Source organism: Drosophila hydei, unplaced genomic scaffold (genome assembly GCF_003285905.1).
Source record: "Drosophila hydei strain 15085-1641.00,03,60 unplaced genomic scaffold, DhydRS2 tig00000290-arrow-arrow-pilon, whole genome shotgun sequence".
In the NCBI taxonomy this organism is placed as follows: domain Eukaryota; kingdom Metazoa; phylum Arthropoda; class Insecta; order Diptera; family Drosophilidae; genus Drosophila; species Drosophila hydei.
This window is the reverse complement of record NW_022045704.1, coordinates 824,035-846,036: the sequence shown is the minus strand read 5'-3', so window position 1 is coordinate 846,036 and position 22,002 is coordinate 824,035. Positions and strand designations below refer to the sequence as shown.

The window sequence follows — 22,002 nt, the reverse complement described above, 5'->3', positions numbered from 1 at the left end:
GTTGTTCCTCCACCACGTAATTAAAACTTGAAACGCATATGAATTAGAAAAAATACGGCAATACGCGACCCGGAACAAACCCGTTTTATGCCACTGGCCGCCATCCGGCGATGCCATCTAACATCGTTAACATTGCTGATTAAGTTTCTTGTCCTGTGTCACTCAACGTGATTTGAAATAAAAATTTAGCAGGCCAAGCCCGCAGCTAGACGAAGCATTAACCCGCTCTTGCACCAGCTGCTTTTATACATTTTTCTATTTATTTTATTATTTCTGTTGGCCTTTATTTAAACATCCCACACTTGCTATCTGCTATCTGCCATCTGTTTGAGAAAGCCTGCCTAACGACCAGGTCTATGACAATCGAGAATATGCTAATCGTAGCCAATAAAACCCTCAATTCTCTGACGACTTCGCCCTACAATTTGCCTCCTCTAATGGGACTTTAGCTTCTGCCTCGACTGCCTTGCATACGCATTCGCTGCAGCTTCCCGAACAAAGTTGAGCCAACGAATAAATAATGTGAGATACGCAAGCAAAGGCGTGCATATGCTTATGCGGTATCCTAGTTAGTCTAGCATTTAAACTAATTAAAGAGTTTTTTGTTTGCTTAACTGAAAGTTGGATTTATTTAACGCTAAATACTTTATCGCATATTTACATTAAATTCTTATAAATCAGCCAAAGAAGCCAAATGGTTGCGGGTAGAAGCCAGGATTGCCAATTCGCCGCTGAACGCCAACAAAACGACGCCTGCCGCCTCCGAAAGGTAATCTGCCGCCTCTAAATCGTCGTCCGCCTCCACCAAATCCGCCTCCGCCGAAACGGGCGATGTTGCCTAACTGCCTGGCCAAGCGCAAAGCCGGCATCTCCTGCTGATCCGTTGCCTGATTTACATCCGCCAACAACAGTTGCTTCATTTCCGCTGCTGGAACAGCGCCCGCTACCAGCAGGGGCAGCAGAGCACTCAGCACTATTAGATATAAATGAATAACACGCATTGCACCCTCGCTATGGGGAACCAACTCTGCAAGCACTCGACTCGACTCGTTATATATATATATATAGGGAACTGATGCTGTTACTGCTGCTGCTACTGCTACTTGGCATGGCTGTTAATTCTTAACGAGCCGCTGACCCTTTCGAGCAATTAAATTTCCTGAGCATTATCAAATGGCCAAGAAAAATCCCCTTAAAGTGCCGCCAGCGCTGATTCCAACTGTTACTTTAACTGTTTTCTTGTTCTCTGGGCAGAATAAACAGCAAGCTGGCCGCATGACGCAGCTGACCTGTTCTGGAGCTCAGTCATTGCTAATTAAGTCGTCGAAGTACAACAATGTACCAAGCTAAGTACATAGACCACTAATCCAATTATACGTATACGCAATTTCATCGTCAGCATTATGCCAATTCTAATGCTCATTAGAGATTTCGTGTGCACACTTCACATGTAAGTTGTTTACAATTTGGAAAGCCAATGCCTCCACTGCCACACCTCGCTCAAACACAAATGATACATGCTTACAAACAGACGTACTCGTATTTATAAGCCATAAATAACGTGTAAACAAAAAGCTGCCATAACAAGCATACGCCCTGTGGGCAAATGGCAAGCAGCCACGTCTGCCACAACAATGGCAAACAGAAACAGCATCGCGGCCAAATTATAAGCCTATAAAAGGCAATAAAAAACTTTGCGATATCAAATTACAACGCCCTCATAAAGTTATAAAAGTTTCAAGCGTATCCAACAGCACGTTTCCGCACCACAGACATCTCGCCTTATCCCCCTATCCTGTGCCATTGCCTTTGCCATTGCCGAAATCGATTCCAGTTTCCAAAGAGGCCTAATATTTTCAATAACAAATCAATCAGCTGCTGCTGTTGCGGCTGCTACAGCTTCTCTCGGACAACAGGGATAATCAGTTAGCCATGGCTTTTGCCAGCTGCCAGCCGCCTGGCCGCTTGCTTCGCTGACTACGGCTCAACATATAGCCCATCAAGGTGGTTTAGATTTATTGAGACACGCCCTTGATAAGATGCTACATGGCGTGGCAGGGCAGGCAAGGCAAGGCAAGGCAAGTCAAGCCGCGTTCATACTCTAACGCCCTTGGCCAGCTATTTACATATAGAGTCGTGTTTGCTATCAACTTTTAATGTCGCTCAAGAATATATAAACAATTCTTTTCGAAACATCCTTTTTAACTGTATATCAAACATTTATTCTTTGCGAAACTTTCAGAAAATGTTTGCCGTAGCATCGCATCGGCATTTGCAAGGGGAAGGGTATGCAATGAAATGCCTGCCGTCAGTAGCTTCAATATAAAGACATTTTTCCTTTATGCCCGGGCACATCGCACATAGAGTTTTGAACAAAACTTTTATAAATTGCGGGTGGGGGCGTGACTATGTGTGTGTGTGTGCGTAGCGACCACGCTAAGGTCAAGGGATAACAAAAGGCGTAAATTTAAAGCCGAGTTAATTTTTTTACAATAAAATCCGCTTGTCAAAAGCGAAATTTAACAGCAAGCATTTAATCTTTATCGACTCGGCGGCTGCTAGAAACGTCAAACGGTGGCAATTTGAGAGTAAAACGTTTGCCCGGTCATTGAGATAAGGCGCAATTCATTTATTTGTTATAAATAGCAGCACTTTATATACACATATATACTTCAAGGCACTTAAAAGGCTTTTGATCGCAAATATGTTTGAGTTAAGCCATAAATTGGCTTAATAGTTAAATAAATTAAGCTAACCCGAGAATCAACTTTAAGTCGAAGCGAAATTTAATTTAGTAATTTTTGTTAGCCAACTACAGGCAATCCGAACACGGCTTCTGTGCCAAATTCGAATTGCCGCAAAGTTTGAGGCTGCCTTCAAAGGATCTGAGCGTCATGGCCAAACCAATTTATATGAATTCACCAACAGTCAAGCTAAACGATAGCTGAGGCCATAAAACTAGAAGTGGCTTGGCTCAGGCTGCCTCAACTTTTACCCGGCCATAAGCATTACAGTAACTCCCAAATGAAATGTATACTCCGAGTAGAGCATTTTATATTAACTGTCTGGCTAAGCGTGAACAACAATAACAACAACAACAACAAGAATCGCTTGCCCTATAATAATAACGGAAACTTATTAGGCAACTAGACAAGTTCAGTTAAGTTGCCCCGCACAACACACTCTGGGCAGCTGGTCAAGTGGCTACGGGACAGAAATTCAAATGTCTAAGCTGCAAAACTTCTACAAAAACTAATTACTTTCCCGAACTTAATACAGAAATATCAATTAAACTTTCATTTTAAATACCTTTGACTAGCCAGAGCCAGGATTTACCTAGGTTCAACAAACCCATTCATTACGAGCTGTGAGCCGCGCACTGAAGGATATTTGCTAGAGCAAATGATGTAAGACATTTTCCTTCATATTTTTAGACACAAAAACGTGTCTCTTTATATTGATTTATAACTGATTTTCTATCTTATTGATCTGGTTATTAAAGGCACAGAAAATAAGGACCAAATTATTTTCAAGTAACAAAATTTAACATTGTCTGAGACATCCATATACTGGAGTCAAATTGAGATCCATTTCTCCGTAGCTAATGTAAAATCTATCAGTCAGTAAATCGATCTCTCTATGTCCTTTTATCCCTTTGTGTGTTGCCTCTCTTTCGCACTCTAACTTTATTTTTCTTTTTCACTAACGTTAGCTGTAGCTCTCTTTTTCGCCCCCACGATGCTCTCTCCTTCTCTGCAACATTGAATCTTTCTGTTTCTATCTCTCGCGGCATCTCCATCCGTCTCTCTCTATTGCTCTCTCTCATTCTATATTTTCTCGCTCTTTATTTATTTCACTCTCCCTTTCTCTATGCTTCTTTCTCTATTCTTCCTAAGTCTTATTTGTCTTTTACACATCCGCTTCTTTCTCTCTCTCAATCTAACTTTATCTATCTCTTTCTTGCTAAAGAGAGCGAGAAACTCTCTCTCTCTCTCTTTCTCCCTTTCTCTCCATCTCCTTATTTTCTCTGTCTGCCTCGTTTTCTATCTCATTCTCACTCACTCTATCTCTGTCTTTCTAGCTGTCACTATAACTATCTGAATCTGATTCTCACTATCTCCCTCTCCCTCTTTATCTCTCTGTGTCTTGTCTCTCGTTGGCTCTCCCCTCCTCTCTCGCATTTCCAATCCTCTATCTCTCTCTCTATATATATATATATATATCTTTCTCTCTCTCTCTCTAACTTGTCTCTCGTTCGTCCTCCCTTTGCCAACCCTCCTCTGCCTTTTGTCTTCCTCTGTGTCTTTCTCTTTATTTTTTCTTTCTCTCTCTCTCTCTATCTTCCCATCTCTATCTCGCACATTTAACCAGTTCATAGCATTAGTGCACTTTTAATCCGAACTGGCTTATTGTTTTGGCCAAACGCTAATTTATGCAGCCGGGTCGGATGATGGCCGCTCGGGACGACTAGTCAAAATTTTGAGTGGGGTAGTTTTCTGGACTGCCGCTTGACACATCACATTGTGCTGCAGCTTTGGCTGTTGACGCCGTTAATTGACCCACTTTCTGAACTGGCTTAGAACGTTTAAATTTGAATAAGGAAATTAAACAACGACCAACAACTGCTCAGCCGTGACGCGATCATTTTGCATAAATTAGTAAATATGGATCTTTGCCATGGCTATTTGTCTCTGTCCCTGAATTTAGCTTAAGCTTTATAGAATTTTGTATAAAAAAGATCAAAATTCATAAAAATACCGACAAAACGTGGCACATGCTACAGGCCGCAAAGCTGCAAAGAGGCATAGACCCATCGAGCATTGTTAATGGCCAGGCCGCGCATAAAACAAACAGCTAGCCAAACAAAAACAAACATGCGAACAAACACGCTGGTAAATAGGCAAACAAACAGCAACAACACCTACAACAACAGCAACACCAACAACAACAATAACAACAACAAACAAACAAACAACAACAAACAGCAATTTACACTTACGCACCAAAAGTTGAAGCTTATGACGTGTGCGTGCGGCGAGCATTGTGCGGTATGGCCGGGTGCCGGGCTAAGAGGTCTTGGCCCTGGTCAATAGCATAACTAACCTTCAAATGAAATTAGCACATTTGCACAGCTTACCTGACCGCAAGCACTGGTTAAGCGTTGGGCCAGCAGGTGGCAACAAAAGTTGAAGTTAAACTCACCTACCGCAAAGTGAAATGTTTTGCTCTTTAAACATCCACTGAGCCATTCGATTTCATGAACGCCACTTAGCGTGCGACTTAATGGTGTTGCCAACTGGCAACCGCCAACTGGCAACTGGCGACTAGCGACTGGCGACTGGCAACTGGTAGCTATATGAATTGGCTTTTTGTTCCATTTTGTGCCGCAATCGCATATTTAAATAGTTTGTTTTATGACGTTTACATTAGCGTCTCATTTCGCTAACAAGCAACAACGAAAAAATCAAGCAACATGAAACAAAAGTTTCTATTTTATGCGCAAAGTTCTAAGGCTATAAATGGTCGAAAACATTTGCTGGCCGGGTCACAGTTGGCTCCACCAGCGACAGCACAGCTACCGCTGCACGAATTGAAGCAGTTCGCCAGGTAAACAGCTTAAGGAATACCAGCATAATGCGTAACTACGCCATATTTGGATTATATGCGCTGCTAATCGTCGCCTGCCAATTGGACGTAACAGTTGGGCAGTCCGCGAAGCAGCAAGAGGATGCGACACAGCCGGAGGCACAGCCATTGCCGGCGGCCGGACAACGCGTAGCAAGACAAATTGGCTATGGAGGCTATCCGTCATACTATGGCAGCGGCTATGGAGCTTTTGGCGCTGGATTGGGTGGCTACGGAGGCGGCATTGGCGGCATTGGCGGTATCGGCGGCTTAGGATACGGCGGCTATGGCGGTATTGGTGGACTAGGATATGGCGGCTATGGTGGATATGGTGGACTAGGATATGGTGGATATGGTGGATATGGTGGCTATGGTGGCTACGGTGGATATGGCGGCATGCGCTATCCCTACAGTCCCTATGGCAGCATGTACGGCAGCGGATATTATGGCCGTCCTTATGGTTATGGCTATGGCACTGGATATCCATACTCCGGCAGTTATGGCATATAAAACTCTTAAGCGAAATATATGTATACGTTTTCTGTGGTAAAATTGAGTACAGATTTATTTATCTTAATAGCCTTATGTGAGCGTCCGGCATTTTCTCTGTGCTGCAAGTCTTGTCCCTTTGATGCGCTTAAATAGACTGCAATTCAAAACGATTACCGCTTTCATTCATTAAAAGCTCGTATGGCTCACCTCATTATTTGCTTACCCCAACGTTAACAAGTGCACTCACTTGTGGCACACCCACTCGCAGTGCCGTGCACAGCTGGCGATAACTACAGCTTAAGCAAATAGCAGTGAGTGCCAGCGGGCGACTGTGAGGTACGCGAGACAGGAAGAGCTGTATCCTTTTTAGATTTTAATTACCGATACTGCGACAGAGCACTGTGTCAGCAGGACAGCACGACACACACACACACCAGTGCAGCAGCGTCATTATCCAAGTCCTAAGTCCAAGTTGTATAGTGCCATTTAATTAGTGTGACTTTAAACAAGTTGCATTGCTCATACGCACCGTTGCACCAACTCACATTCAGTCCAACTCTGGCACAGCTGAAAGCAAACAAACTTGCTCAAAGCGACAGACCAATTGCAAAAGAAAGTGTAGTTAAGACTTGGGCATTGACAAGGCCCCAATGCTCTTCATCTAGAGTTACAAATAAAGTTTTAATGAAATGTTTTCAATCAGAAATTATAAAGAAGTAGAAATCTTATTTCAATATTATATCTAGTTGGCTTCATAATCTAACCAACTGTTTAAGTGCTGTATGTTGCTACTTGCTCTTACAAATACTTTCTATGCAGTTTGTATACCCTGTACTCCTTGAAAAAGGGAAAGCAAGGTATAATGATTTTGTGGAAATTGTGCAGCAGAAGATTTGGCAAACTCCAAAAATAAGATAAAAAACATATTCTTGATCAGGACGACGAGCTGAATTGATCTAACACATAAAGGGTAGAGACTTGAAATCCAATTATTATCGATAATAATCGATCATAAATATGAACATACGCTCTGCACAGGCTTAGGTGACTTAAGTCGGGCACCTCCGACTAAAACTTTCTTACAAATTACCTGGATCCATGAAAAATATATGTAACAGGCAGAAAGAAGCCTAGAAACATATTTTCTTAATCAGGAGAACAAGCTGAGTCGATCTAGCCGTCGTCTAGCCTACTTATCGTCTAAGCTACATATAATAAAGACTTTAATTTTCCTTATAGCAGCTCGTCGCAGTGTTCAGAGTATCTCCAAGTCGGACATATCCGACCAAAGCACTTCTGCTAGTTTTATTTTTTCGAATACCTCTTTTAACCAGTTGAACATGGAGTGAATAGTCTATGCATGTGATTTAATTTTTTATGTTGCACGTATTTGTTTAGCTGCTCTCAGCCGCCAGCTGTGTTTAAAATAGCAATCAGATAACACCTGTTTTTATTTTTATTTTTTATTTATTTTTTTTTTTTTTTGTTCAAAAGGCAACAGAGTGTGTACCCTTTCAGCTTTTAGCTGCTGCTGCGGCTTCATTGAAAGTGGACTGCATTTACCTTTTGCGCGCTTTATGCTGGCCAGCAAACGTTGGAAGCCTATACACAGACCGTTGAAAGCCGGGCCAAAACTAAGCTGGCATTGCGTTGGCTTGCTGAATGGCTGCCGTGTTGCCAGGTAATATAAGCTTTATGTATTCTTACGTTCTGTGGCCTCTGTTGGGTTTCGACTGTTTGCTGTTAGTTTACATGTAAATTTTTGCACAAAAGTAGCTTCAACTAAAAAGCATCGACACTCGAGAGCTAAGCCTGTCAATGTTTACTGATGGATGCTGCAAAAATAGAAGCTAAGAACACATCAACAGTTTATCCTTTGAAAGGCCCAAGATGCGACTGACAAAGACGTCTTTCTGAGTCTTGCATATAGCCTGCCATATATCACGTAATTCGAGGCACCTTAAAGTGTCTTGCCGGCGGCAAGCGACCCTTTCAAACGGCTGTGCTGGGTATTAAAGCAGATTGGCCCTTAACTGATGGGCAGATAGACACAGGTTAAGATGTGGAGTATATGGCCGCGGTCAGGCCGCAACCGAAACCTCGCACCCTTTCAGCGTGCAAATGCGCAAGCAACAGTTGTGTTTAGTTTTGTGAAAGGACTTGACCAAGATGTTGCTGCCGCCGCTGCCGCTGCTGCTGCACAGCACTCACAAAGACAGCCCTCAAGCCGTAGCCAAACAGTTTAAAGCGCATTAAATTTATCTGATGGCTGTGTGGATTGGTATAGGAAAACAGCTAGCAGCCGGGCCACTTGGCTTATCAATGCATTTTAAACGAGCTGCTTGTAAGCTGATGTCGTTCAAATTAATGACAAATTAATATTAACAAAGCAATCTGCTGCTGCTGCTGGAGCTGCTGGTGTTGTTGCCATTCGAAAACCAAACAAACCGCAATTTACCCATAGCACAGCAACGGGCAACGATTTGGCTTGAATGTTACTTAATTGGAACTTAATGTGCATGGAATTGTTTACAAGCGCCGCGCCGGGCATACCGAACAATAGACCTTAGATAAGCACAACAGCCGACAGCTTTGAGCAACACTTCAAAGCTTGGGTCAGGCGGAAGGGGGGCGAAAAGAAAAATGCGTTTTAAAGTGACACTTGATGTAGGTAATGCGACAGCGTAACAAGCCAGAAAGAAAAAGGAACAGAAGAAGAAGAAAAAACACAATAAAACAGAATGAAATAAAGCGAAATCAAATAGCCAAGTGGCAGCTCCGCCAGTGGGACCCAAGCAAATGCCCTACAGTAAACACACAGAATGTGCGCAGGCAAACACTTTTAGCATTCAAATTAAGAGCAACTTACATCAAATTGCACAATTCATTTTTAATGGCATATGTACACAACGAGTGCCCGTACTTGGCGCAGCTAATATGCCTTGCATTGTAGCGCACTAATAGCTATGGCCAGGCCTATAAGAAAGTACACGAAATTCTAAGTATTTATTAGCTACAGTAATTCATCAGCATCTGAATCTGAATCTGAGCACTTGAGCTCATTAACAAATAGCAAATGCTAACTCAGATTTATAAATTTCCCCTAAGAAAATATGATGGAATTTATGCTGAGATTTCTTCTTCACTTTAAACTATTTGTGTTAACTTTTCTGCCTGAATAAAACCAGCTTTAAGCATGTTTTTTGGCCGAGCACAAGCACTACACAATTGCTACTATTTTTATATATACATATATATATTTATGATTTTTTTTCTTTTAGATTGCGCTCTGTCGATACGAGAGCTTTAATTTGCGCTAGCTGCTCGCACACTCTTCACGCGCAGGAGGCGGAGTACATTATCTTAAGAGCTGCTCCTCGTTTGCTGTTACAATAAGTCCTGCGCCGGCTGCTCAGTCGGCGTCGCCATCATCACTGTCCAGCGTTGACAGCTGTTACAGCTGCAGAAATATGCAAATTGGAAGGCGTTTTAATAGATAAAGAGCAGCGTGCCGCAGCAGCCCCCACGCAAAGTATAAGACGAAAAAAGGACACCAATGCACAATGGTGGAAAATCTGCAAAAAAACGAACAAAAAATTTATATATTCTATAAGGAAAAAAAGCACCGAAAAAAACCTCTAGTAGCCATAGAAATGTCTTTGCTGCACATTGTGAAACGAAGTGCCGAAAGCTCATTATCCCATTTGTCCCCAAAAATGCTTGAGCGAACACAAACCAAGCCGAAATTTTAATATAACCATATTGAACTTAAATGCGCATTTAATTTACTAAATTATTAAAACAAAAAATTACATAAAGAAAACAAACTGAGGCCGCAAAGAGTCGAACTCTCAGAGTTGACCCTGACTGTGATTTAATGTCCTTAAAAATATTTGCACAGCTAAAAACTTGATTTGAAATTGAACTTACACAAAACTGTATATAATTAATTTCATTTCATTTGATTAACTTTACCATAAGATACAACAAATTGTGAGCTATAGCGATCTATGCTACACAGATCTCTAAGTATCTTACTCAAAGCGGCTCGAAGAACCAGATGATTGAGCTGCAACATTTCTAGCTGAACGGATCGTAATTTTTATGAGCAACACTTTTATTTAAATTTCTTATCTATTCTTATAAATAAATTTTTACTTTCCTAAAAATAAACAAATTCTATTCACATGGCTTTCCATGGCATGTGGGGCTTCAGTGCTATACTCGATCGTTGCCACATTTGAGGTTTATTTGTGCGTTACATATTTTATTTTATTTTCGATATTTTACATTACTTAGTTAGCTCTTTATCTTGTATTAAAATATTGGATGAAAATCTCACAATTTCCCAGCACTTTTTCATCTTAACGAAAGGACAACGCTGCGATACGATTGAGAGACATCAACGTCATCGAAGAAGCAGCTGAACAGGATCTCAAAAAATAATTTCAAAAATTTTAAAAATATAATATTTGATGGTCATTTATTTGAAAGGCATCAGTAAATAATTTTAAACTATAAATAAAATTATTGTTTTGAATTATTAACTAACATAACAAAAAAAATCCCGAAATGTTCTTAACATATATTTTACATATATTTATATATATTTTATTCTTCCTAGAAAAACTTTATATTTTTAAACGAACAAATATTATATATTTGATAGTTCTATATACTTTTTGTAAAATTTTTATATTTTTGATTCCTTAAGTTAAACAAAATCTAAATTTGGGTTAGATAGTTTCAATAGCAGTTATATAATATTTATATAAAAACTTTACCTTTAGCTGATTTTCAGTTGAATTCACGCTGCCAGCCACTTCATTCAGAATTAATCAAATGTCAAGATCTGCCGTCGACTCTAGCTCCACTTAGCTAAGTAGTAGATGACATATTTTGCCCACCGTAGCCCAGGGCTCACACCCACATCTGTGTGGAGTATGTGAACGTGTGGGTGTGTGTGTGCTTAGTTTTTTCCAGCTTTTTTTGTGTTGAGAGCCTGCTCTGTTTTTGGGAATCCTGCGGACTGAGTGCCGTTGACACTGCGCTCAGCACGCAGGCGGCAAATCAACTTAAAATGCAAAATAAAAATGCTAACTTTCGGTCGTTTGTTATTTACGTCGTCGGAGGCAAACTGTAGTTAGTTGCGTTGTCATGGCCCGGCCGGTTCGCGTCCAGGTTCACGCCCGGAAAGCCTTGCACGTTTCCGTCGCCCCTGTCCACATAGCCATGTCCAATCCTGTTGCGCTCTTTACGCTCTACAGCTCCTTTTTGTTTCGCTGTTGTTGCTGTTGTTGTTGGGGCCCTTTTTTTGTGCTGTTCGCATGTTTTTTGTTACTCTCTTTTCCTCCCTTTCTTTACTCCTGCTGTTGTTGTTGGGCCTTAACACTAAATTGACTTTTAATGCAAAATAAACCAAAATAATGTATTGCGTAATTTTCTTTAAAGAATTTTTACATTAGCATTTCAAAAGAGATTTCTCTCTGCCTTCTCGCTGTCTTTGTTACCTACCATTTGGGCGCCGCCCTTATCCTTTACGCTCCTGATTCCAGTTGTCCATTTGGCGCCAAGCTGGCAAAATTTAGAACAGCTTTCCTGCTGCTGCCAGCTTGGCTAAACGCGACATTTAATGTTGCGTGAGGATAATCCAATCTGCTTGACATGAATTTTAATTTGCATTGAGTAATTAGCCGGAGTTCATTTGCCCGGACGCTGCACGGCAAAAAAAGGAAAATAATTCCAGTTAGCCATCGTCAGAGTCGTTGTCGTTCGCTCTGCAAAATGCTAAATAGAATTAGTCGCTTCTTTTGCTCTTCAGCTGCTAATTTTTGTTGTACTTTTCGTACTTTTTCGTACTTTTTGTACTTTTTGGTTTGTCTGCCACTTTCCGTCTGACACATGCGGACGCACAGACGTTAGCTTGATTTTCTACAAATTGAACTAATTTTGCTTTCGGGGCCAACAGCCTTGGCACATTTGCTGATTACGTTCATACGACGTTCGTCCTGCTCGTCAGCCAGCCAATTGAAACAAACAATAAAACGTGCGCTTTCCTTAATTCAAAACACAGACCGAGCACACAAATAAAAAGGGTCTTTTGAGCTCGGCCCAATATCGAGGGCATTTCGAAAAAAATACAACAAAAAAAAACACAATCACCAAATAAGAGATTGAATTTTCGCTTGCCTGCACTTTAATTTGCGTGCAGCAACGCAAAATGCTAAAAACACACGTTCGCCCGAAAACCGAATTGAAAATCACGCATACGCCGCGTTATTTCGTCGCAAACACATGCTCACACACACGCACACACACAGAGACATAAACAAACGCAATCAACGCGAAAATATTTCATAGAACAGACAGGAAAATAATAAATAAATTCATAATGGTTTGCAAATGACAAAATATTGCAGCGCCAATCGGCAAAATATTAACACACAAGTGATGCAAACGCGTCAACTGCCGCATTTCGCTCAAACACCCGTTGGCACTCTGTGACCAGGCTCACACCCACACACGGCTGGGCACACCCATTGTGGCTGCCAGAGCCAGCGACGCATAGGCCGCGACAAATTATTGCATTTCATACCACAAAATTGCATAAAACGGAAACGCAATCAAGCCTTGCTTTGGCCGCCTGGCCGCATTGTTTGCGCCCACACACCACCCACCCGACAAAAATGCATTTAAATTTCAGCGTTAGTTAAAATGCAAAACCGCAATACCAATGAACTGTGAGAGAGAGAGACAGAGAGAGTGAGCGGCAGTTGGGTTCGCCTGGGCAGAGAAAATTAACTCAAATTTCGTTATGATTCGATGGCAATGCTGATTTGATTGCACAAAACTGGCTAACAGGGCTTGCATTTGGCATTGGCCGTCAAGCATCAAGCATAAAGGACACGCTTGTCGCTTGACTAAAATACAATTGAGCAGCCATGCAGCTGCAACCAGGGCGCATGCATGCCACAACACTCGGCGCTGCATGCGCAAATTACGTCGCATATGCATGCTAATGGGGGAAATGGTAATACGAACATTTACAAGCTCTACAAGTGCTACGCATAAATGAACCAAACGGATGAGAGTGCAAATTGCAAGCATGTCGCAGCAGCAGCTATGGAAATCAACTCTAGCCGTTAAGCAATTATGTTAATAACACAATTCAATTGGTCTCTTTATTTTGCACAGTTTATGTAACTGCCATGACGTTTACCTGCGCTGTTAATTACCGTTAAGAAACAAACAAAGTGCTCAATTAGCGCATAGCCCATAATAATTAATTATGAATTAATTATAATTTTGATATGCCATGCAAATATTCATTTGCTTTTTTGACATTCTGCTTTGCCTGGCCAACACAATTTTTAATTAGTTCAAATGCTTTGTTATTTTCACAGAGCTAAGCAAATGGCATTTGAGCTCAATTGCAGTCAATCGGATTTTTAATTATATCCTAAATTCAATTAAATGCAAATACAGCCAACAATACTTTTGTTCACTTTTGAATGGCTGAATACCCTGCAATGCATTGCTAATCAGCTTGTAAAAGCTATTTTATAAATGCAATTTAAATAGCATTTTGGTATAGAAATAACAAAGAAGAGTCATATTTGTAGTATAGTTTAACTAAATATTTAATAGTTATTTTTATTTTAGAAATTTATTAATAAATGCCCAATTTGTTTTAAGCTTAAATTCAAATTTAATGAAAATATATTTTATAATTATAATTAACTAGCGTCATAAGTTGGTTAACTATAGAGGAGTAATGATATTTTAGATATAATATTAGCTGCGGAACAGTTCAAGAATCTATTTACCTCTGCTCGATTGTATAGAAGTGAAATGACATTTGTGGCTTTAACAAAAGTTATTTCCACACGCCCATAAAATAGTAAAATTTGGTAACTTGTGAAATTTGGCAGCTTTATCAACTCACATCGAGCACTCATCAATGGACATCAGGCATTTCACAAATCACAAGATTCAACTTATTTCTCTGGAGCCACTTTAAGTTCTCAATTTAAGGCAACAAGCCAAAGAACTTCAATAAAGTCTTAGACACCAACAAAGGTTCTTATTTTATAAATGTGCTATTTCAAGACAAGTGGCATAAATATAGTTTCAAAATGTAGTTTAAAAAAAATCATAAAATACCTTCAACTGTTTATGACTTCTTTTCTATTGCTCTTATTTGGTCAGCATATTCTAATATTTATATTAATTTCTTTATATAACTTTTAGCAAATATATTTTAAATTAAAAAAAAGTTTTTTTTTTTAAATTTGCATTAAAGTTGATCAAAATTAATTATAATTATAATTATTGTTACTCAAAAAATTTAACTTAAAAAAATATATGCTTATTTTTTGTTTTAATATTTTTTTTAATATATTTAAAATAGTTTCTACATTTCCGTTGAAATTTATCAAAATTAATTTTTTTATATTATTGCTAAGCAAATTTCAATCCAGTAAACTCTTTCATTTACAACTTTTAGTTTAATTATTTATTATTATTATAGGCATTTTCGCTTTTTCATTTATTATATCTTTTTATTTTTTTGTAAATAATTTGTAAAAAATATAGTAAAATTGCATTTCAATCAAACACGTGCAATGTGCTTGAGGACATAGAATTCAATTTATTTGCCTATTGCTTAATAATTCTCTCTAATTTTTTTATTTTTTTATGCACGTGACATCACCTAAATTGAATTGTAAAATATAGTGGTATTGCCAGTTGCCTGGCAGGCTTATTTGCTTAGCATTTAATCCCATTTTTAAGGGGTATCAAATGTGGTCTTTGCCCTTGGCCACGTTACGTGGCTGTTGCTGCTAAACAATAGCAACAACAGCTGTTAGTATTATTTTTTGATGTATATAGTTTGTTGTTGTCTATAGGCGATACTCGCTTGGCAAGTTGGGTGGGAATATTGGCTCTATTATACACAGATTAAGAGATATTGAGAGTATCAAATGACATGACAGTTAGCTTGCTGTTTATTCTCTCCACTCATTGTTTATTAGAGGCATGTTGAACTAGAGAAATCATATATTGTAGAGCTTCAGAGCTGGAATAACCAAGTCACTCAGCTGTTACTCACGAGAGTTCCTCCCCTAATTATAACAGCTTTTCAACTGTGAGCGAGGTATTCTGCAGTCGGATATGCCTACTTGCTCTAGCAGTCCATAGGTCCATAGGCATTTCACACTGCCGCAAAGTCAAATAATGCAATTAAAAAATATCTGCGTATACGCAATTTGAAAGCAATTTAAAGCGTAAACAAATTAAATTAATTAAAGCAACCCCTTTTAATTGTATCAACATTGTGGTTCGATGGAAAATAACTGTAATCCAATTGTTCCACTGATTGCTAAAAACTGAATTGGGCCTTTCAAGTTGGCTTCCAAGCTGTTGGCCGCATCAGGCCAACAGCTATGAGTGCTTTGCTTATGCTTGTGTGATGCAATTTGTTAATTAAATTTTAGGCTTTTACCAAATGAGATTTTATGCACAAGTTCGCTCTATGCGGGTGCTTACAAATTGAGCAGCATCACCAGCAGCAGCAGCAGCAGCAGCAGCAGCGGCAGCGACAGCAACTTGATGACACTAAATAAAAGATTTTACACTGTTGATTTTTGCGCTTTTTGGGAACTTTGCACGTTGCATTGCACTTGATCTGTGTGCCAAACGTTAGAACGACACTTGAGCGCCAAGGATGGCTACAGCCAGGGCTGCCAGCTGCAGCTGCAACTGTGGCAACAGAGAGCCAGCAGCAGCAGCAGCAGTAGGAGCAGCAACAACAGCTGCACTTGTTTGTAGCACACAATCAGCTCGTTTCATTTTATTGCCAACGTAGTCGTCGTTGGCGCCAACATAGTCAACATGAAGTTGCTGCTGCTGCTGTTGTTGTTGCCTTTCTCAACGTCGACTAGACACAAGACTTGACAGCAAAGCAAAATTGTATTTACATTCAATTAGTGCCAACAAAATTGTCTTTGGCTGCTTGTCGTTGACTGTGCCTAGCATCAAGCCTCTGTGTCTCGGCTGGGTTAAAGTTTTTTCGTAACCCGGCTGAGCGTAAATTACTTTTTGCAATGTGCAACCCCAGCCACCCGCCTTGAGTTCAGGCTAAGTAATGTAAAATTTATTTTAAATAAACTGAAAATATGTTTTCGTAGCCGTAGTTTTGCTCTATTTGCCAGCCGTTTGGCTGGCTGCTTATTTCTTGCCAAGCATTTTATTTATGCATAACAAAACACCACTTAAATCTGCTCAGCTTTCTTCTTTCTTTTCTTTTTTTTTTTTTTTTTTTGGTTACAGTTGTTGTTGGTGTTGCTGGTGGTGCGGCTGCTTCTGTTGCTGATGCTGCTTTTTGAAACTTTGCAATCTGCATGCCAAGTTGTCGACATTTTCACACAAACCATCGGGAAAGTGGCTAGCATATTATGGAAGGGTAATACATATATATATATATATACGAATATATATAATATATAAATATATAAAATATATATATAGAGTAAGTGACTGAGTCGGGCAATGGTGCGACAGGCAAAACCGTGTGCAGAGTGCGCGTTTATAACTTTTCAACTGTTGTATGAAATTTTACAAATTAGATTCATTTCTATGCATTGAAATACATTTGCAAACTTTGCTGCAGAAAGTTGCTCCAATATTTGCGCACATGGCAGGCTAGCTCTGCGCTGCAGCCGTATGGAAAGCGTTGTAAAATGCAGTGCAGGTCCCAGCTATGCAGTTATAACATGACAGACTAACAGGCCAACCGACTGCAAGGACTCCAGCAATGCAGCAATACAACTGTCTGTAAGTGTGCGTGTGCTAGACTGACAGTCGCTTCTGTCAGTGCTGACACCGAGCCGAACCGACCCAGGGACAGGCAGTGACTCGACATGCCAAAACTCAGTCTATTAGTTTGACAGTTTATAAAGAAACATGTACGAAAGTTTTACATAGTATTTGCAATTTCATTAATACAAAACTTGTTTGAGGAGGGAGAGCGAGCGAGAGCCGAACCGAACCGAACCGAAGAACACACCCCGGCAGCATCTTTTGCAAAATTTTTGTTAATTTCAACTTTGAGACACACGAATACAACACTCTCATCTACACACAAATACACACACACAGACAGCTCAAAGTTGTTGGTTTTAAAAATAAAAAGAAAAAAAATGACAGAGCTCCAAAATACCAGAAATTGAAATGTGAAAACTCAAACATTCCAATGATAAAGCAACGAATGAGAAAAAAAAATTTGTTCAACTCAACTCTGAACATCATTTGCAGCATCAAAGCAAGAAGCTCGGCATCAACGCCAGCAGCATTGCAAATTTATAACGGGGCAGGGTACGAGGCTGCCACGGGGGCTGACTGGAGCCGGGACTGGGACTGGAACTGATGCTGATGCTGGCAGCGGATTGGCGACTTTGACGCTGGCATCGGCTAACACCCACATCGCGCACTTAGACCTCATCATAATTAATTAAAAAAGTTTTTTAAATCAATTTTCAAATGTCCCAACGACTGGATGTTTGATGAACCATGGTGCAAAAAATAAGAAAAAAAACTACAACATGACGAAGTCAAATGCACTGCAGAGCATTATTAGAAATATATTTGAAATACCTAATTGAAGCTATAATTCATTCATAGAGCATGCTTTATTCGCAGCGCACGGAATTAAAAGGAGGAAAATGTGATTTTCAATGAATTCCAATATGAAGTGAAAGTTCCCAGCCCACAAACGTTTGCCACTCCAACAAAGAACTTTTAATTAGTTATGCTTTCTGCTTCGACTCGTCTACGGACCGATTGCTCGAACAAAAGTGACAACTGACAAGACATTTGCCAATGCTAATTAATTGATGCAATTGACAAACCGGGCAACCGTCTTATGTTCAAAAATATTTTCCAATTTAATGCGCAAAGCTTCAATGCTGAATGTGGCCATAAAAAGCCAACAGCAGCAGCAGCAGCAGCAGCAGGAGCTGACATGCCATTATAAAAATTGAAAATGCCAGCTACGAACAGCGCACTCTGATTAAGGTTAGCTGTTTTGGATACCCTAAGCCCAGTCAGACTGGCTGAGCCGGGTATGATGCAATGAAGCTCTCGATATAAGAATAGAGCAGCACGGCACTGCCTGCTTAAGTCGCAGCAAGCTGGTTATGAAAGCTCTTATAAGCCACAAAGGTATTTAAGGATGCATGCCACATATTAAGAAACTGAGCGAAGAAAGAAAAATGCACAGCAGAGGAATGCAATGCGCGCTGCAGGCATGCATGACTGTGTGTAAAAAAATATATATATATATATGTATATATATATATATATATATGTATATATATATATCTACATATATGCTTATATATATATATATATACATATATATATATATGCTTATCAATCATGCGCTGTGCACCTATAGCTTAACATTTCAATCCTTGTCACAGTATCGGCTAGTCGAGCACTCCCTGCTTACCATCCTCGCTTACTACTCGTTGTTATTTTTGATGTTCTTCTCGTTGTTGTGCCGCCAACATGAACATGCTTGTGGCAATGGTTGCGCTGTTATTCGTATGTATGTTTGGCGTCGCATCAAATCAAAAAAGCCCCAGCCATGGGTGCAATGCATTCTCATTTAACCCGCGCACCAAAACTAATTCAACAAAAACAACTTCAAGTGCGAAATGGCGAGGCCATAAGGGGTAGTCTCCCCTTGAGATACCTCTTAATATATATATAAATATAAATATATATATATTTCTATATTTCTATATTTCTATATTTCTATATTTCTATATTTATATATTTATTTATTTATATATTTATATATTTATATATTTATATATTTATATATTTATATATTTATATATTTATATATTTATATATTTATATATTTATATATTTATATATTTATATATTTATATATTTATATATTTACATATTTACATATTTACATATTTATATATTTATATATTTAAATAAATTATTCGCTCTTTTGAGTGCTCTCTTGTATTAGTCGATGCATGACAGCTCGCATTGTCCTGGTGCAGGTGATTGGTTTTCCTTAATTCTCCGAAAACTTCTGGCAAAAACACTCAGAATTGACTGTTATAAGTTTCTCTAGTAGCACAATTGAGACAAAACCAGATTTATAGAAAAATCAGTCGACCATTTGCTTAGAATTGCGCCTTCCGCGAACAACTTGAATTGAATTAGGCTCTCGACTTGGAACACCCACGCTGTCAATAACTACTATATAAGAAATAAATATATTTAAATAAATATTTTTAGCTATTATTGTATGTTAACTATGTTATATGAAAAAGACCTTAAGGCATTTAGAAATTTAAAAAATTTTAATAATTATATTAATTATTTATGTTTGACTTTTAGTCAATAATTTTCTAAGAAATTTCTTTTGAAATTGGTTTCTTTTATAAAGTACACATAATGAGATATTATATAAGATATTATATAAAATTTATTTATATTATATATTTATATATATATATATATTTATATTATATTATTCGAATTAATTGTTTATTTTGTCAACAATTCCCCATGGCCATTCGAGTAGCTACCAAAGGCTGCTTACCCAAGTCGCCCGAGCACAGCATACAAATAATATACCCCAAAATTTCTGCCTATGGAAATACTATATACATAAAGAGAAATGGAAAGAGTGAGAGAGGAATAGGGTACATAAATAAATACTTGAGCAAACATTCAGAACTTTGGCGTTGAATTATAAGCAGCGCCGGAATCTATGCACTACAAAAATGCAGCAAGTTCCTGGCCAAAGAAAGCTAAAGCATGAAAGGAGAAGCCAGGTAAACACCCCAGCACCTGTTTGCGCCTTTGTATGTGTGCGTGCATGTGTACAGGTGTGCGTATGTGTGTGTGTGTGTGTGTGTTCAAGTGCGCATAAAACGCGCCGCAGCAGAAGTGAGCAGCATTTTTATTTATTTTCTGCGGCGTAGTTTTGGCTTCTCTTTTTCTTTGTATTTGTATATTTCTTTCTTGCTTGTTCTTTCATTTTTTGTAGGGTGGCCAAATATGTATTTCTCAAATTCCACGTCGGGAACGGGGACAACTGCAACTGCAACGAGGTGGGCGTGGCAAAGGCAACGCAGATAAGGTGGCAGTGGCTCGTTTGTAGCTGGTGCCAGTGCGAGTTTGTTTGGCAAAGCGCCTGTTTAACACTTAAGATATCGTATTTCTTACACACACACACACCTGCACACACATGCACACGCATGGCTTGCATGCATGCATGCAGCTCCACACATAGTTTTTGGTGCCCGAGCCTTTGGCTTTGGCTGCTTCTGACTAAAGATAAATATGCATGCGGTTGGTTTTATAAGGCATAGCAAAGGTGCATTACGTATACGTATGGCATATACGTCAGCCATTTCAACAGACACGCCTCCTGTTCCGCCGCCGCCGCCGCCGCCGCCGCCGCCGCCGCCGCCGCCTTTCGCACATTTGCATGCAATAAAGATGGCGGGCGATAACTAGGTTGCCAGCCATTGTTTGCCTTTTTACCCATAGTGTATGTGTGCGTGTGTGTGCGTGTGAAACTTGCCACCCAAAAGCAGCTAGTGGCAGACAGCGAACTTAGCAGACAGCCAGCCAACACTAAAATAAAAGGCAATGTACGCCAAGTGCCGTCACCTGCCGCCGCCTGCTGCCATCTATTATGCAGATGTACAGCAGGTTCATGAATATATGCCAGCATTTTGTCTACCTACAAGCCTGTATCTGTAGCTGTGTGTGTGTGTGTGTGTGTGTGTGTGTGTGTGTGTCTAGGAAAATAAAATTAAAATACAAAAAAAAAGTAAGCATGCTGCAAAGTCGGACTGACAAAACGCCATATGTTTGTGCACGATAAGCGCAGGTGAGCCAACAGCCAACTGTTTATGCTTCATGCAATTGAGGAGCTCAAAACTAGTATAATTTTAAATTAGCTACACACATATACATATGCACACACATACACATATACATATATCCAGGCGATGCAGCGTCAAAGCCCAATGGTAATTCCCCGCTCAGATCCAAAGCAAATAACACGCTGAGTAAATCAAAAATGTGCAATAAAACTTTGTAGAAAGGTGAGCACGACCAAGCCGGATGGAAAAGCTCATCTAAGTCAACGATAATGATTGCAATTCATTTTTATGACCTCACTAAGCGGTCGGACGCTACGATTTTGAAGTGCAATTTGGCACGCATCAGGGCAGATTATCAAGGATATACTATATCTATAGATATATACATATATTTAAGTGGCCGCCAAGCATGTGGGCAGGTATTTGATGTCCTGGCCAACAGCAGCAGCAGCAGGAGCAGCAGCAACTGTTGCAAATCGCTGGTGCCACTTCAATCCACTCGACGCCACGCTCAATAAACAATAGTCTAACCAAAAAATAGAAAAAACAGAAAGTAAAGTAGAGACGAGTAGAGTAGTAAGTAGGGGCATATCCTAAATAAACATTACTTATCCGCAGTGAACTATGCAGGTGACTGGCGCAGCTGTTTTGATGATGCCAGGATATGTTTTTTTTTTTTTTGCTTTCCAATCGCAACTTTTACTCTGTTTTTTTTTTTCATTTTCATTTTTCATGTTCTGCTGCGTCGTTTATAGAAAATTGAATAAAAGTGCTGGTGGCATAACGACAAACCGTTCGTTGAATGAGCGCGTGATTGCATGACGCTGTTCTGCACATCTAGCCAGGACGATGAGGAGGAAGTGATTAGTACGGTGCAGCGTTCTCCTGCTTCTGTGCCATGTGTGTGTGTGTGTGTGTGAGTGTGCGTGTTTGTTTCAGTGTAGCATAACAAACA

The 22,002-nt window shown here is 39.6% G+C and overlaps 2 protein-coding genes and 1 long non-coding RNA gene across 5 annotated transcripts; 1 reads left to right on the top strand and 2 right to left on the bottom strand.

Moving 5' to 3' along the window:
- Window positions 1-677: 677 nt before the first annotated feature.
- Window positions 678-1,008, bottom strand: LOC111605580. The gene has a single exon (XM_023324184.2). The coding sequence runs from the start codon at window positions 999-1,001 to the stop codon at window positions 678-680; it is 324 nt and encodes a 107-aa protein (XP_023179952.2). The 5' UTR covers window positions 1,002-1,008.
- Window positions 1,009-5,634: 4,626 nt separating this feature from the next.
- On the top strand, window positions 5,635-6,135 carry LOC111605579 (keratin-associated protein 19-2). The gene has a single exon (XM_030223793.1). The coding sequence runs from the start codon at window positions 5,635-5,637 to the stop codon at window positions 6,133-6,135; it is 501 nt and encodes a 166-aa protein (XP_030079653.1).
- A 4,685-nt stretch (window positions 6,136-10,820) lies between these two features.
- On the bottom strand, window positions 10,821-12,131 carry LOC111605532. 3 transcript variants are annotated; one of them, XR_003944209.1, is made up of 4 exons: window positions 11,977-12,127; window positions 11,632-11,894; window positions 10,902-11,517; window positions 10,821-10,842 (listed from the first exon to the last, which is right to left on the bottom strand). It is a non-coding gene; the product is annotated as an uncharacterized LOC111605532 (long non-coding RNA). The 3 variants fall into 3 exon arrangements; XR_003944208.1 differs by having other exon boundaries at window positions 10,839-11,517; window positions 11,632-11,904; window positions 11,977-12,131; XR_003944207.1 differs by having other exon boundaries at window positions 10,840-11,517; window positions 11,977-12,130.
- Window positions 12,132-22,002: the final 9,871 nt, after the last annotated feature.